At 27.7% G+C, this 13,348-nt stretch overlaps 1 protein-coding gene across 1 annotated transcript; it reads right to left on the bottom strand.

Annotated features, from left to right (window-relative positions):
- Positions 1 to 5,011: 5,011 nt before the first annotated feature.
- On the bottom strand, positions 5,012 to 11,470 carry LOC123261462 (pancreatic lipase-related protein 2-like). Its single transcript, XM_044723055.1, has 10 exons — positions 11,085 to 11,470; positions 9,815 to 10,326; positions 9,586 to 9,743; positions 9,395 to 9,514; positions 9,152 to 9,304; positions 8,856 to 9,084; positions 8,433 to 8,792; positions 5,634 to 5,760; positions 5,352 to 5,561; positions 5,012 to 5,266 (listed from the first exon to the last, which is right to left on the bottom strand). Exons 1-10 carry the CDS (start codon positions 11,189 to 11,191, stop codon positions 5,131 to 5,133), a joined length of 2,112 nt encoding a protein of 703 aa, XP_044578990.1. The 5' UTR covers positions 11,192 to 11,470; the 3' UTR covers positions 5,012 to 5,130.
- Between the last annotated feature and the right edge of the window lie 1,878 nt (positions 11,471 to 13,348).

Here is a 13,348-nt window from a genome sequence, read left to right as displayed (position 1 = left end):
TCATAGTTTGCACTTTTGGATATTTTTAGTACTGACACTTTTTTAAAAATCCTATACTGTAAAAAAAACCGGGGTAAGTCCAAAGCGGTGTAGGTGTTAAAATTTGCGGTGTTAAATTCCAACACCGAAAGCAGTGTTAAAATAACACCGCTGCCGGTGTAAATATTTTTTTCCGGTGTTAAAGCGGTGTTAAAATATTTTTCTTTGTGAATATTTTTATTCACTAAATTACTACTATTCAGACAGTATATTCATTAATTCATAAAACTATTAACTATTGAAATGGTAGGTGTAAAATTGTATAATTTTTAAATAAAGTTCGTATTACATAGGTAACAATTTAAATAACTACAAACCAAAATTAAAATTTGTTCTGGATGATCTTCATAGACTTTTTATATTTTTTTATGTCATACATTTTTCTCTTAACGTTCATAGGCACAATTTTGTTTATTTCACTAGAAATCATAAAAATTCCACTGGCCCACAAAAACAAAAAAGTAGTCTGTACTTTTGACCGGACCTACCTATCTTTATATATTTTGACGTGCTGAATCCGAATCTAAAGTCAGTTTTGCCCGTACACCCTCAAAATTTTGAGTAAAATGCAAAATGCAAAAAACCCAAAAACAAAAAGGCAAAAAATTCCGAAAAAGTAGTCACAGCGATGAATAAGTTTTTTGGACCCGGATCAAGTATGATTTTTATGTATGTCAATTCACTGAATCTGAATCTAAACGTTAAGTAGTCCCTTGAGCCGTCATTTTATCTTCAGGTTCTGAAGATGAAAATTTTGAAGTGAAGGTCGTTTGAGAACAAAAGAGATCGATACCAACGAAGACAGTTTAAAATTCGAGAAAATCGTTCTCTTCATTCTACTTATACATCATTTTTTATAGATTTTAAAAATTTTGTCAATTTTTTAATTCTAAAATCATATTTCATCCATTAAAATACACCCAAGTCATTAACAATCGTGTTTATTAGATTTTTTTTTCATATTTAAAACTGCAATTTTCTCGATTTTTTTTATTTTTTGAGATTTTTTTCAATTTTAAAACGTCAATGGGACAAGAAAACTTCAGATTCAAATTCAGTCGAACAAATAAAGTACATAAAAATCATACTCAATCTGAATTCAAAAAATTTTTTTCGTCTCAATAATTTCGATTTTTCATGATTTCTTGCAATTTTTTCAAATTTTTACGGCTCAAGGAGCTACTTAACGTTTAGATTCAGATTCAGTGAATTGACATACAGAAAAATCATAATTTATCTGGGTTCACAAAAATTTATTCATCGCTGTGACCAGTTTTTCGCAATTTTTTGGGGTTTATTTCGCATTTTACTCAAAATTTTGAGAGTGTACGGGCAAAACTGACTTCAGATCCGGATTCAGCGCGTCAAAACACTTAAAGATATATAGGCCCGGTCAAAAGTACAGACCACTTTTTTTTTGTGGGCCGGTGTAATGAATACTACTTTAATATATTTTCTATTTATTTTCTTAATTTAAAAACTAAGTTTTATTATGTTTTATAGATTTTTTAATCTTTATATTTTAAATAGACTTTACTCCGCTTTTACACTGGTATTACTCCGTTTTTACATCGATTTAACACCGGAAAAGTACACCGTTATGCCGGTGTTATTTTATTTTAACACCGCGCGGTGTTAAAATAAGTCCATTTTTAACACTGCTCTTTTTACAGTGTAAAGTAAAAGCCCCAATAGATGATCACGTACCACTCCATATACCTATATTCACAAATATAGGTATACAAATACATGGAGTGATCATATACTGGTACATGATCATCTATTGGGGCTTTTACCTTACTATAAATCGTGGTAACTAATGTCACTTTGGGATTGGTCGAGAGACATCGAATGTTTGAACGAAAATTGTGCACGTCACGCTTCTGTAAAAATCAATTAATTTCTCATTAATTGATATCGGAATCAATTTATTGTCACAAATAAAATGTTATTTTTATAATTATTTGTAGGCTGATCTGGATAGTATTAACTAATAACACTGATTGATACAGAAGATATGTGAGCATTAATTTTAAAAATAGAAAGAATAAGAACTTGAACTAAAAAAATTATCACATATTAAAGGTATATTTTTGAATGTCACGTTCAAGGAAGACATAAACTGTGTTTTTCTTGGAACATTAATTGGAAAAGTTTAATTATAAAAAAACTTATTTACATTTTTTACGAACTGTTATCTCACTATTTAGATTTTGTCAACGAATTTGTCGGTTTCAACGCTGTATATCGACTAACAAATAACCAAATTTTTTTTTATCTATACTACTTATTACAAGAATAGGTGGAAGTCATTGAAAATTAAGGTTCAACCCAACAAACGGAAACGGATAGAAACAGATTTGACTTTCTATCCGTTTCAATTCGAACAAATCCTTTTTTTGAGGGCGCTGTTTTTCAATTCGTTCCCAAGCGGGTAAGATAGAAATATTTAGTATCAGTTGATAAAAAATTCTTGTATACTGACGGTAACATTTTGACAATTTCAAATATTCAAATATGAATTTTCCTAACTTGTAAATTCTAAAATATTTATACTGTTATTGTTATTCCTGGATTGAAGGAAAGATAACGACTCTTAAAAAAAAATTTTATATAAGTTTTCCGTGTTCAATGGAAATAATTAGTTGGACTTGAGAAGGGTTTTTATTGTTATTATTATTTACTTAAAAGAATATTTATTTTATTATATAAATCCCTATTCTTTAGCAAAACTTAAATTTTAGAAGCTTTCAATTTATCAATGCATTAATAATGTTTTTTTACTAATTTTTAATTTTAATTTCTTTTTAGTTTTAATTTTTTGAAACTGTCGGAAAATTTTTTTCTTTTTCAATTTAATATTTTCTAATACTGACAAAAAATCTTAGTAAGCTGAAATATTCAATATATTGACAATAAAATTTTTTGGATAATTAAATTTTTTTCAACTAAAAATATAAAGCACTATAACTATGGAACTTGTTTCGACTGAATTAAATTTTAATTCAGTCTAAAAGTTCCTATTAGTCCAGTCGGCTAGGAAAAAAAAGTGGTTTGTTGACCACTTTTCGATAAGACGGTCCGATTTTGGATTTTTTTTTAAATACTCAGAAAAAAAATTCTAAACATTTGTGATGATTTAAAAAAAAATGGTTCCTTAATTTTCATAACAAGTGGTAAAAAAAAATAGTTAATTAACAAATGCATTTTTAAGCGATAAAAAAATTTTTTTAAGAAACGGTTTTTTTTTTTAAATCATAATTTTCATTAAAGATTGTGAAATCAAAAAAAATTTTTTGATTATCTTATAAACAACGCATTTGTTTATAACAATTTTTTAAACAATATGGGATAAAAATTATCAAAAATCATTTTTAAGTAGCTTATGATCATAAGAAAACGGACCAGTAGCAATATTATAAAAAAAATATTTTTTTCAATGTTTTAATCAAGGTTGATAATTTTTAACTTAAGTAAATTGTTAATAACAAAGTGAAAATGAACAATTTTTTAATTTTTCCAACGGGAATCTATTCTATAGCCTTTGTAAAATAGCTTCATGAAAGGAAAAAAATTCCAGATTAATAGTTCAACAACTATCGCACTTTCAATGTTGATGTTCGTGCTACAAAAAATTGTTAATTAATTAATAGATAATTAATTGAAAAATCCCGATAAAAACTTTTGATCGCCGGATTATTGTTCATTGATCTATCCTGTAGGTGCCTGGATTTTTTCATTTCTTAATTTTCATATTTAATAAGTTTAAATAATATTTTCTTATTAAAGGTCCGAAGTGGGCGGAGCTTACGCAAGTGAGAGTTCCTGTTTTCGGCCGTATTTTCAACCCTCTAGAAAAATTATAAATATTGATCCTAGAGTTCCGGGAGACAGGAGTTTTTTTTTAGAAAATTTCTTCCTCTTTCTGTATCTTTTTTCAAATTTCAAAAATTTTAAATACTTTTTGAGATATTAGCAAAAAACAAAACCCCCTTTTTTTTTACTAAATTGTTTATAACTTTTGTAATTTTTGCAAGCGCCACTCCAAATTTTTCAAAAAGTTTCTTGATGCGATGACGAATCGAATGACACCTCGATCATAATTTTCCGAGGTGATTAAAAAATTTTGACCTAAAAGGCACATGTTGACTAGACTATCGGCTCTGTCGGTCAATTCAACTTCTGCTTCTAATTTGCCCTATCCGATTCTATACTTTCCAATACGATTCAATCCGTTTCAAAAAACGTATTGAATCGCATTGAGCGCCAATCCGTTTCCGTTTGTTGGGAAGCTACCTGACTTGGAAGTGTGTCAAATAACGTGACTTTTAAAATTTTGTTGGCTACTTCTAACGTTATCCTGTTTTCCTAATTCAAAAGTTAACTTAAAGTCACACTTAAGTCAAAATAACAAAGGTCCTTTTTATCTAAGCGGTCAATCTATTGTTGGAGTTTTCAACACTATTTTGGAATTCAACTTCTTCGATTTTTATACTTCCTGGTTAAAGTGTAAGACTTTTTCAAGGACAAATAAAGTGCAAGGTAAGTTTTTAAACTACTTTTACGAAATTTCTTCTCTTATGTTTTTACATTTTAATTTTAAGAAGAATAGAATACCAAAAAAGTAACATTAGATTTGTAAATTTTTGTCTTCACTGCAGAATTAATTTTGCAATTTCTTAAATTAAAGACAAATGAGTATCTAGAGTAATAAAACTGGGTATATTTTAGATTCAGGATGCCGACATTTACTTAAAAAGAAAATTTAAATGTAGTTACGTGATTCAAGGATCGACTGTAAATAATAAATTAAACTGTAAATAATAATAATAAATAAATAAACAGACTCCCGACATGTTAATTCTTAATACAGGTATAATCTTTGATAATAGCTTAATTTTAAAATAACTTTTTTCTTTTAACTAAAATTAATAATTGATAATAACAGTTTTAAGGTATATAATAAAATTTAAAAACTAACAAACGTACAAAAACTTATTTACAGATATTTAACTAATAAATGACATGCATTGAGTAATAGGTTATTAAGAATCACAATTATAAGACTTGAAGGTAACTCGCACCTTCAGTTTACAATGTTATTTGTTTATCCTTGTATTTTTCGTAATCATCAACAAAAGTTTCACTAGAACCGCTTATTATTTCAGTATAATTTTGGGATCCTTGAACTGGGTCGAGTGTACTCAAGAAATTAGCCTTGTTTATCCTACATGAGAAACAAAAAATTAATTACTTGAATAATAGTCATATGTCATATGAAATAAATAAAAAAGATAAACGATTTTTTTTACCCTCGGCCCAGTAAGTCTGGCTTTTCAACAATTATTTTTTCTACATACAATGGATCATAACACGAAAAGCAACAAAATAGGAAAAACATTTTACTACAAGTCCATGTAAGTTCAACTTTTCGTATTCTTCCTATGTCACCTTTAAAACTTGCCGGCGGAACTGCTACTACTTTAGCTGTTTCTCCGTAACGCAAGCTCAGTCGATTATCGCTAAGAAAAAAATTATTTTTAGTAAGCATTCAACTGTAATGTTTATAGAAATATATTTATGAAGCAAATTACTTTAGAGTAAGTTGCATATTGTGTATGATTCCATCATCTCCATGCAATGTGACATTGATCAGACCATGAGTATATTTTTTAGCTTGGCTTGGTTTTGTTAATTGAATCGCTATTATATACTGAGTTTCTGCAGAATTTAGAAAAAAAATTAGTATTTTTAAAAAATAAAGAAAATAATCCCGCATGGAAAAATATATATGTGAAAAATATATGAGAATATATATTTTCACATATATTTTTTTTGCGTTAAATATGTGCAAACTTATATTCCGCGATAGATAATAGAATATATGTCTATATATACCCTCGCATATAAATGCAATATATATGTTTAGAAATAAACAGAAAAAAATTTAACTTGAATCAAGTAAATAATTTTGAAGAATTTCACTTTCTTGATTTGAGTAAAAAAATTTTTGAACTAAGAAATTTTTTTTTCAGTGTATGTTTACATATATGTCTACATATATTTTTGCATATATGCTTACATGTATATCTAGATATGCCTGCATCTACGTTTATTTATGTTTACACATATTTAGCATGTATTTTTACATATTGAGGGTTTTCTAACGCAACCACGTACCTCGATTTTTGAGGATGAAAGGGTTCAACTGAAAAATTAATAATTAATTATAAACGCGTTACTGAAAAAAAAAAATATTAACCAGATCAATAATAAATACAGTAGTATTTTTAAAAAATACAATTGATTATTGTTTTTAGATGAATATTAATTTTTTATAAGCTATTTTTCACTTCATCTCTAAAATTATCATTTTTCAGATACGAGGTTGCATCAGAAAACCATCGAATATATCTCATCATCTATGTGAAAAATATACGTTGAAATATTTTTTTTTGCGTAAATATATGCGGCATATCTATATATATATATAGGGAAAGTGGGTTTCGTAGACCGTCAATCACGCAAAAACTACTGAACATATTGACATGGGACTAGGACCATTCGACGCGGAATAAATTGTAGATGGTTATAGACTACTTATTTTTCCAATTTCATCAATCCCTTGCCATTTTATTTCTAATTAACTTTAATAAACATTTTTTCCCGCCGATAAAAACAAAAGACGGGCATTTTTCTTCAATTCATTTGTTTTTTTATTGGCATAAAAGGAAATAATTTTTCTCACCTCCGGGCGGAAAGCGTCAATTTTCCTCCCGCTGCGCTAAACGAAAATGCCTCTTTCCGCCTCCGTCGAGGAGAAAAATAGTATACACACCACGGGCAGTAAATAAGAAAGCCTCAGATCACATGTTTATTGACCTCGGCTTCGCCTCGGACAACAATTACATGTGATCTGAGACATTTTATTTTACTGCCCTAGATGTAATAATATACTATTAAATTTTATTACTTTACTTTTTTGAGAATTTAGTTCCATATATACCCACGCGTGGGGGGATGCGTGGGTCGATAAATGGGCAGATGCGTGGGTGGAAAATATACATATATAACGAAAAAGGGTTCCTTTGATGAAAGTTGACGTCAAAACTACTGAAGCTATCGGGATGGGACTACTACCTTCGACGCAGAATTTTTTGTAGATGGATATAGACTACTTATTTTTTCGATTTTATTAACCATTTCTCATTTTTTTTACAATTTACTTTTACATACATTTTTTCCCGCTAAGAAAAATGAAAGACTAATTTTTTATTTATTTGTTTTTAATACGATTTTCTTTTGTTTTTATTACATAACCTTGCTATTTGATTGATTTAACGTCATTTAAAAAAAGTTTAAGAAAGAAGCTAATTATGTCTGGTGAACTAAGTGTCGAAAGTTTATATTCATATGCTGATCGTATGTTTGGTTATGGTAAAATTGGTTTCAAGAAGTAAAATAGTTAGATATCTATGAAATCTATTGAAAATGTTGTTGTTTATAAACTAGGACTTTTTGAAACATGAAATTTAGACCATATCTATTGAGTTTCAATAACATTTACTAAAAATTTCCTTGCAACAAACGTCTCTTTAGCAGCGGGAAAAAAGTAATTGTAAGGTTTCCAAAACTTTACATGTAGTAATTCGGTCAACGAACTAAGAATTTTACATACATGTTATTTTTGCCGATTAGATAATTTATAAATTGTTCTTATTGCGGGATCGCGGGAATGTAACAGATTAAAATGAATGCATTTTCCAAACACTGGGTATGTAAAAAATAAATTTGGCTACTTATTTAAATAGAATTCGTAAAAAACATGTTAAATTTATTTTCTATGAAAAATTGATGTCGCTGAGAAAATTTTAAATGACAAAAAAATTCTTCGCTTTTGAAGCTAGACAGACTTGCAATGACTTTAACTAAAACTTTCAATACTCATTTGGAATCTGTGCAATTCAAAACAATATACTAATTAAATTTCAAGTCTAGATCTAAAAATGCAATTCTATAAAGCGCCCAGCGAAGCGGGCGGGTAACAGCTAGTATATTATATATCAATGTTCTAATTAGCAAATTGTCTAACTCCATTTTAGAGAATCTTCCATTTGTACGAAAAAACAATTGATTCAAAATTTAATATCACTTTAAAAAACCATTTAATATCATTAATATCTAATAGAGATATAATATTTTGGTTTGGATCATTTAAATAATTCATAATTGGACTATTGCTGTATCGAAATGTTAAAAAATCACTCTATAAAAAATAAGGTGTTAGACCAGTTGCTAATTAGACTATCGATATGCGACATATATTTTTGACATATATAATATTTCTCCATGCGGGTAACTTTTATTTTTATATTTTGTCAAAAAATACTCACGACAAAAAGGATTTCGATCGCCAGTAGAAATAAAAAATTTGCTACCAATTAATGAATCAGTTATCGATTTGCCTACAACTGATCTTTGTTTCAAAGCAAGACTTTTGTCGGCATGGTAGCCCATAATGGCATAACTCAAACTGTTGTTATTTTTATAAGAAAAACATTCACCTTCAATAAAATTGTCATAGCTATCGCATTCATAGGCTGTAAATTGGCAATTAGAGTTGATGCTTTCAGTAAAGAGTTTTACCGCGCGTAAATGGTTGCAGACCATTGCTAAAATTATACTTGCACATCCTGGCTGATCATCACCATTATTCGGATAGAAATCCAAGTGTCCACAAGGATGATTTATTCCTGAAAAATATAAATTTTTATTATTTTTATAAAGTTACATATCAAGCAGTTATAAAAAATTACCTATTCGAAAAAAGCCTCTGCTGCTGGTATGGATAACATCAACAAATTGAGCATCTGTCGGATCTAAGCGCACATCACTGGACATATTTTCAAAATCAGGCTTGGCAGGATCTAGTGCTGATAAACGTCCGATTTTACCTTGTAATTTTTCTCCAGCGTATCCTGCAGTATGGGCACCAAGACTGTGACCTATCAGATGAACGTCGTCCAATTTCAATTTATGTTTTGCCTATAGAATAAAATTTTCATGACGCTAATGCTATCAGAAAATTAAAAATAAAAAATCAATCACTTACATGTAGGTATTTTATAAAATATGCAATTTCTAGACCAACTATCCTAGTGTTTGCGACAGCTTGAGTGTACATTATTGCCATCGAACTACCTTTAGCCCCATTGACGGTAATTACGTTGTAATCATCATATTCAAGTAATTCATTTTTCATATCCTACGTAATCAAGAATTCTAATTAACTTAATACATAGTGAATAATGATAAAGATTTATGATAATATAACAATTGTATAATATTAATTTACCTTAACCCAATTAGTTGATGATGACTCAAAATACCCGTGGATAATAAACTTGGTTTTTTGTTTTGAATCAAAATTCCACTTGTTTTCAAAGTAACAGTTACCCTTATTTAAAATTTGTCCCTGAAGAAATTTTCCTTTTTTAAATTTAGTTTTAAATTGAGATAATTTTTGAAATAAATTTAATGAATTACCTTTGTTGTGTTACTACGTGTGTAAAGTGCAAAAGTTGTATTTATAATGTATCTGGACAGTGGAAAAAGATTGAAAGGACGATATACCAGATGGTACCAGCTAATTGGAATGCTAAGATAGTCAAATTCGTCGAAACATTTGGCATCGTCTTTAGTTGCTGCAAAATACGATAAAGTTCAGTAAAAGTTGTTTATACTTTTGAGCTTATCAATAATTATTAATTATTACCTTCTTTTTCAGAGTTGTCTTCATCATCTGTGATATTTTTGTCATCATCAATGGGCGCTGAAGTTGTTGATGTTTTCGTCGTCGTTGTTGTTGATGTTGTTGTCGTTGTTGTTAGTGTTGTTGAAACACTCTCTGTATCATTTTTTAATGCTGATGGTTGTATTTCTTCATTATTTTCCTGATTATCCTTGAAAGTCACGTCACTACTAACTTCTGGTTCAATTGGTTTCAAAACTTCCGTAATATCGTCTTCCGTCGAATTTTCATCGTCAATCATTGATATTGGAAGTATTTTCACTTCAATTGATTCAGTTGTATTACTATTATCAATACTAGCTTCATTATTTTTTAATTCAACTTCGGGTATTTCCAACTTTATATTATCACTATTGATCGAGTTTTTGAAACGACTGTTTGAATTTGATGGTGCGCATCGCCCATTGTGGTGAATATTTTTTACTTCTGAGTAATTTTTCAGGCTTGTATTTGTTTTTGTTATCGAAGTATTTTCACTGAAATGAAAATGTGAAACTAATGATTATTCGTTTTCTAATAGTTAAATATAAAGCTCTAATTTCTTTTTTAAATTGTCACTTTCTTAATTAGGAACATTTGTTTAATTTATTAGAAAAGAAGACGATTAGCATAGTGAGATCTAAGAAAGTAGAAACCGAATTATTGTAACAACTTTACTTATATGTCAAAAATGTATTATAAAAACAATTTATTTTTTTTCAAATTAATTTCTAATTACATTATTTAAATTATAGTTTTTGTATTTAAAAGTATTTTAATCCATTACTATTAAGGTAAAAGCCCCAATAGATGATCATATACTGGTACGTGATCATCTATTGGGGCTTTTACCTTACTACAAAAACTAATAAACATATTCTGTCGAATGAAAGTAGCAGTGTGATTTTTAGAAATTCTTTTACTATAAAATCAATATGTGTTCAATTGTGTAATAATATTGAAGCTATAAAATCAAACGTGTCGTTTTAGTACTAAAATTAGCAGAGATTAAAAAAAATTTTTTTTAAATTGCACTTATAGTTTTTAAAATTTTTATTTTTTTCTATCAATTTTTTTAATGAAAAAAATCCTACTAATTGTTGGACGTCTGCTTATTTTATTTTTAAAACTAAAAAAAATATTATTAACTTTCAACACCTGAATATTTTTATTTATTTTTAAATAAACTTGTGTTGAAAAAAAATTTAATAGATTTTTTGCCAACTAAAAAATCATAATAATATATTATACTCACTCTTGATGATGGTACAAATAAAACAATACGGTAAGAGAAACTACTAAAATTAAAATTAAAAACGTAAAAGCTACCACTATTCTTCTAAAAACAGTCGTTGAAGTCATCTTATGCTTTGCAAATATGTATTTTTGTTTATTACATCATACGTTAAACATTTTCAAGTAAACTCTTTACAGTAAATATATATATCGTCAAAAATGTAGTAAATTAAACATTGATTTCACTTTTATTTAAATAGCATCGAAGTATCAATACATGAAACAAAAATTCACAGGACGTTAAAACACATTCTAGCGCATATCTCTAGTCCACTGAAATTAATCCATTATTCATATCAATATCAATAGATGAGGAGATATCGCAAAGAATCCCCTCTTAAAACATTTTTAAGTATATTTTTTTAACACTATTAATTACACCGATGACCTTGGATAAATATGTCTTTTACACTCGTATTTTATCAATCTCGAGCCATTAACTTTTAATTATACATATTTTATCAAATATTACATTGTCTGAATGAATGATAAGAAAAACCATTTACATTTTTTAACTAAATCGCCGGCAAATATAACCTTCAACATTTGTATGTACTTACAAACTAGATAATTTGTTCTCGGCAGACTATTACAAGGATAAGGGAAAGTAACTGAAATTTAAGGTTCAATTTACCTGACATGGAAGTATGTCAAATAACGTGACTTTTAAAATTTTTTTAGCTACACTGACAGAAGGATTTATTTGTATTAAATAATATTTGTTAATAGTTAACAAATCATTTATTAGAGACCACTTTTTAGTATTAAACAAATATTTCTTTGTATTTAAAATGATTTGTTTATATTTAATAAATCTGATACTCATTGATTAAATATTAATAAATCTTTTTTAATACTAAAAAATATTTGTTAAGGACTAACAAATGGCTTCTATTAAATGATTTCTTAAATATTAACAAATCTTTTTAACTATAAACAAATCCTTCTATCAGTGTACCTCTAACGTTATCCTGTTTTCATAATTTAAAAGTCAACTTTAAGTCACACTTAATTCAAAATAACAAAAGTTCCTTTTTATCTAAGCGGTCAATCTATTGTTAGAGTTTTTAACACTATTTTGAAACTCAACTTCTTTGATTTTTATACTTCCTGGTTAAAGTGTAATACTTTTTCAAGGACAAATAAAGCGCAAGGTAAGTTTTTAAACTACTTTTACAAAATTTCTTCTCTTATGTTTTTACATTTTAATTTTAAGAAGAATAGAATACCAAATAAGTAACATTAGGTTTATAAATTTTTGTTTTCACTGCAGAATTAGTTTTGCGATTTCTTAAATTAAAGACAAAGTATCTGGAGTAATAAAACTGGGTAAATTTCAGATTCAGGATATTGACATTAACTTACAAAGAAAATTTAAATGTACCCGTGTAAAAATGATATGATATCATTATGAAGCTCATAATGAATATCATAATGAATCTCATATTTTGGCACTAATATGAGATTCATATATGACCCATATCAATACTTTGGAAACCCGTAATAAGTAAAATACCTGTGAGAACGAATCTTTCTTAAGTAGATTAGTAAAATTTTAATTTTTTCTGTTAATCAGAGAAAATGTATAACAATTGAGAAAAACAGTATTTTTATCATGCACTATACTGTTGTTCTACTTAACTTTCCTTCTTGATTTTCTTAAGTTGGAATAATATTTAGAAAAAAATTGACTATCTTGGTTTAAAAAAAATTTTTAACTGAAAAATTTTTTTCGTCTTAAGATAATTATTTTTTATTTTGAAAACAATTTATATCGTCCTAAAAATTTCTTTAATTTAATTATTTTGCATTATTTCCTGTATATAGTTATGACTCAATAACTTTATATCACGATTTAAAAAGGCTAAAAATATCATTATGATTTTATGCAGATATGATCATCATTACCATTAAACTTTGAATTCAATTCAATATCATTATGATTTCATGATGAAATTATGTTAATATCATCATGGAGATACTATCCTAACGAATTTCCAACAGTAAAAAAAAAATTTTTTCTTGAATTATGAATAAAAGGCAACAATATCATTACAATGTCATAATGAATTTGAAAAATTTCAGCCTGATTCCATCATGAGTTTACGCAGATACTATTATGACTTCAGTATGAAATTATGCGTTTGTCACTATGGATTGGTCACGAATCCCCATGTGACCGATCCGTGTAGATCAAATTTTATAATAAAACACCCGAGTAAA

This window comes from Cotesia glomerata, linkage group LG3 (assembly GCF_020080835.1).
Source record: "Cotesia glomerata isolate CgM1 linkage group LG3, MPM_Cglom_v2.3, whole genome shotgun sequence".
NCBI classification, from domain to species: Eukaryota; Metazoa; Arthropoda; class Insecta; order Hymenoptera; family Braconidae; genus Cotesia; species Cotesia glomerata.
This window is presented reverse-complemented; position numbering and strand designations above follow the sequence as displayed.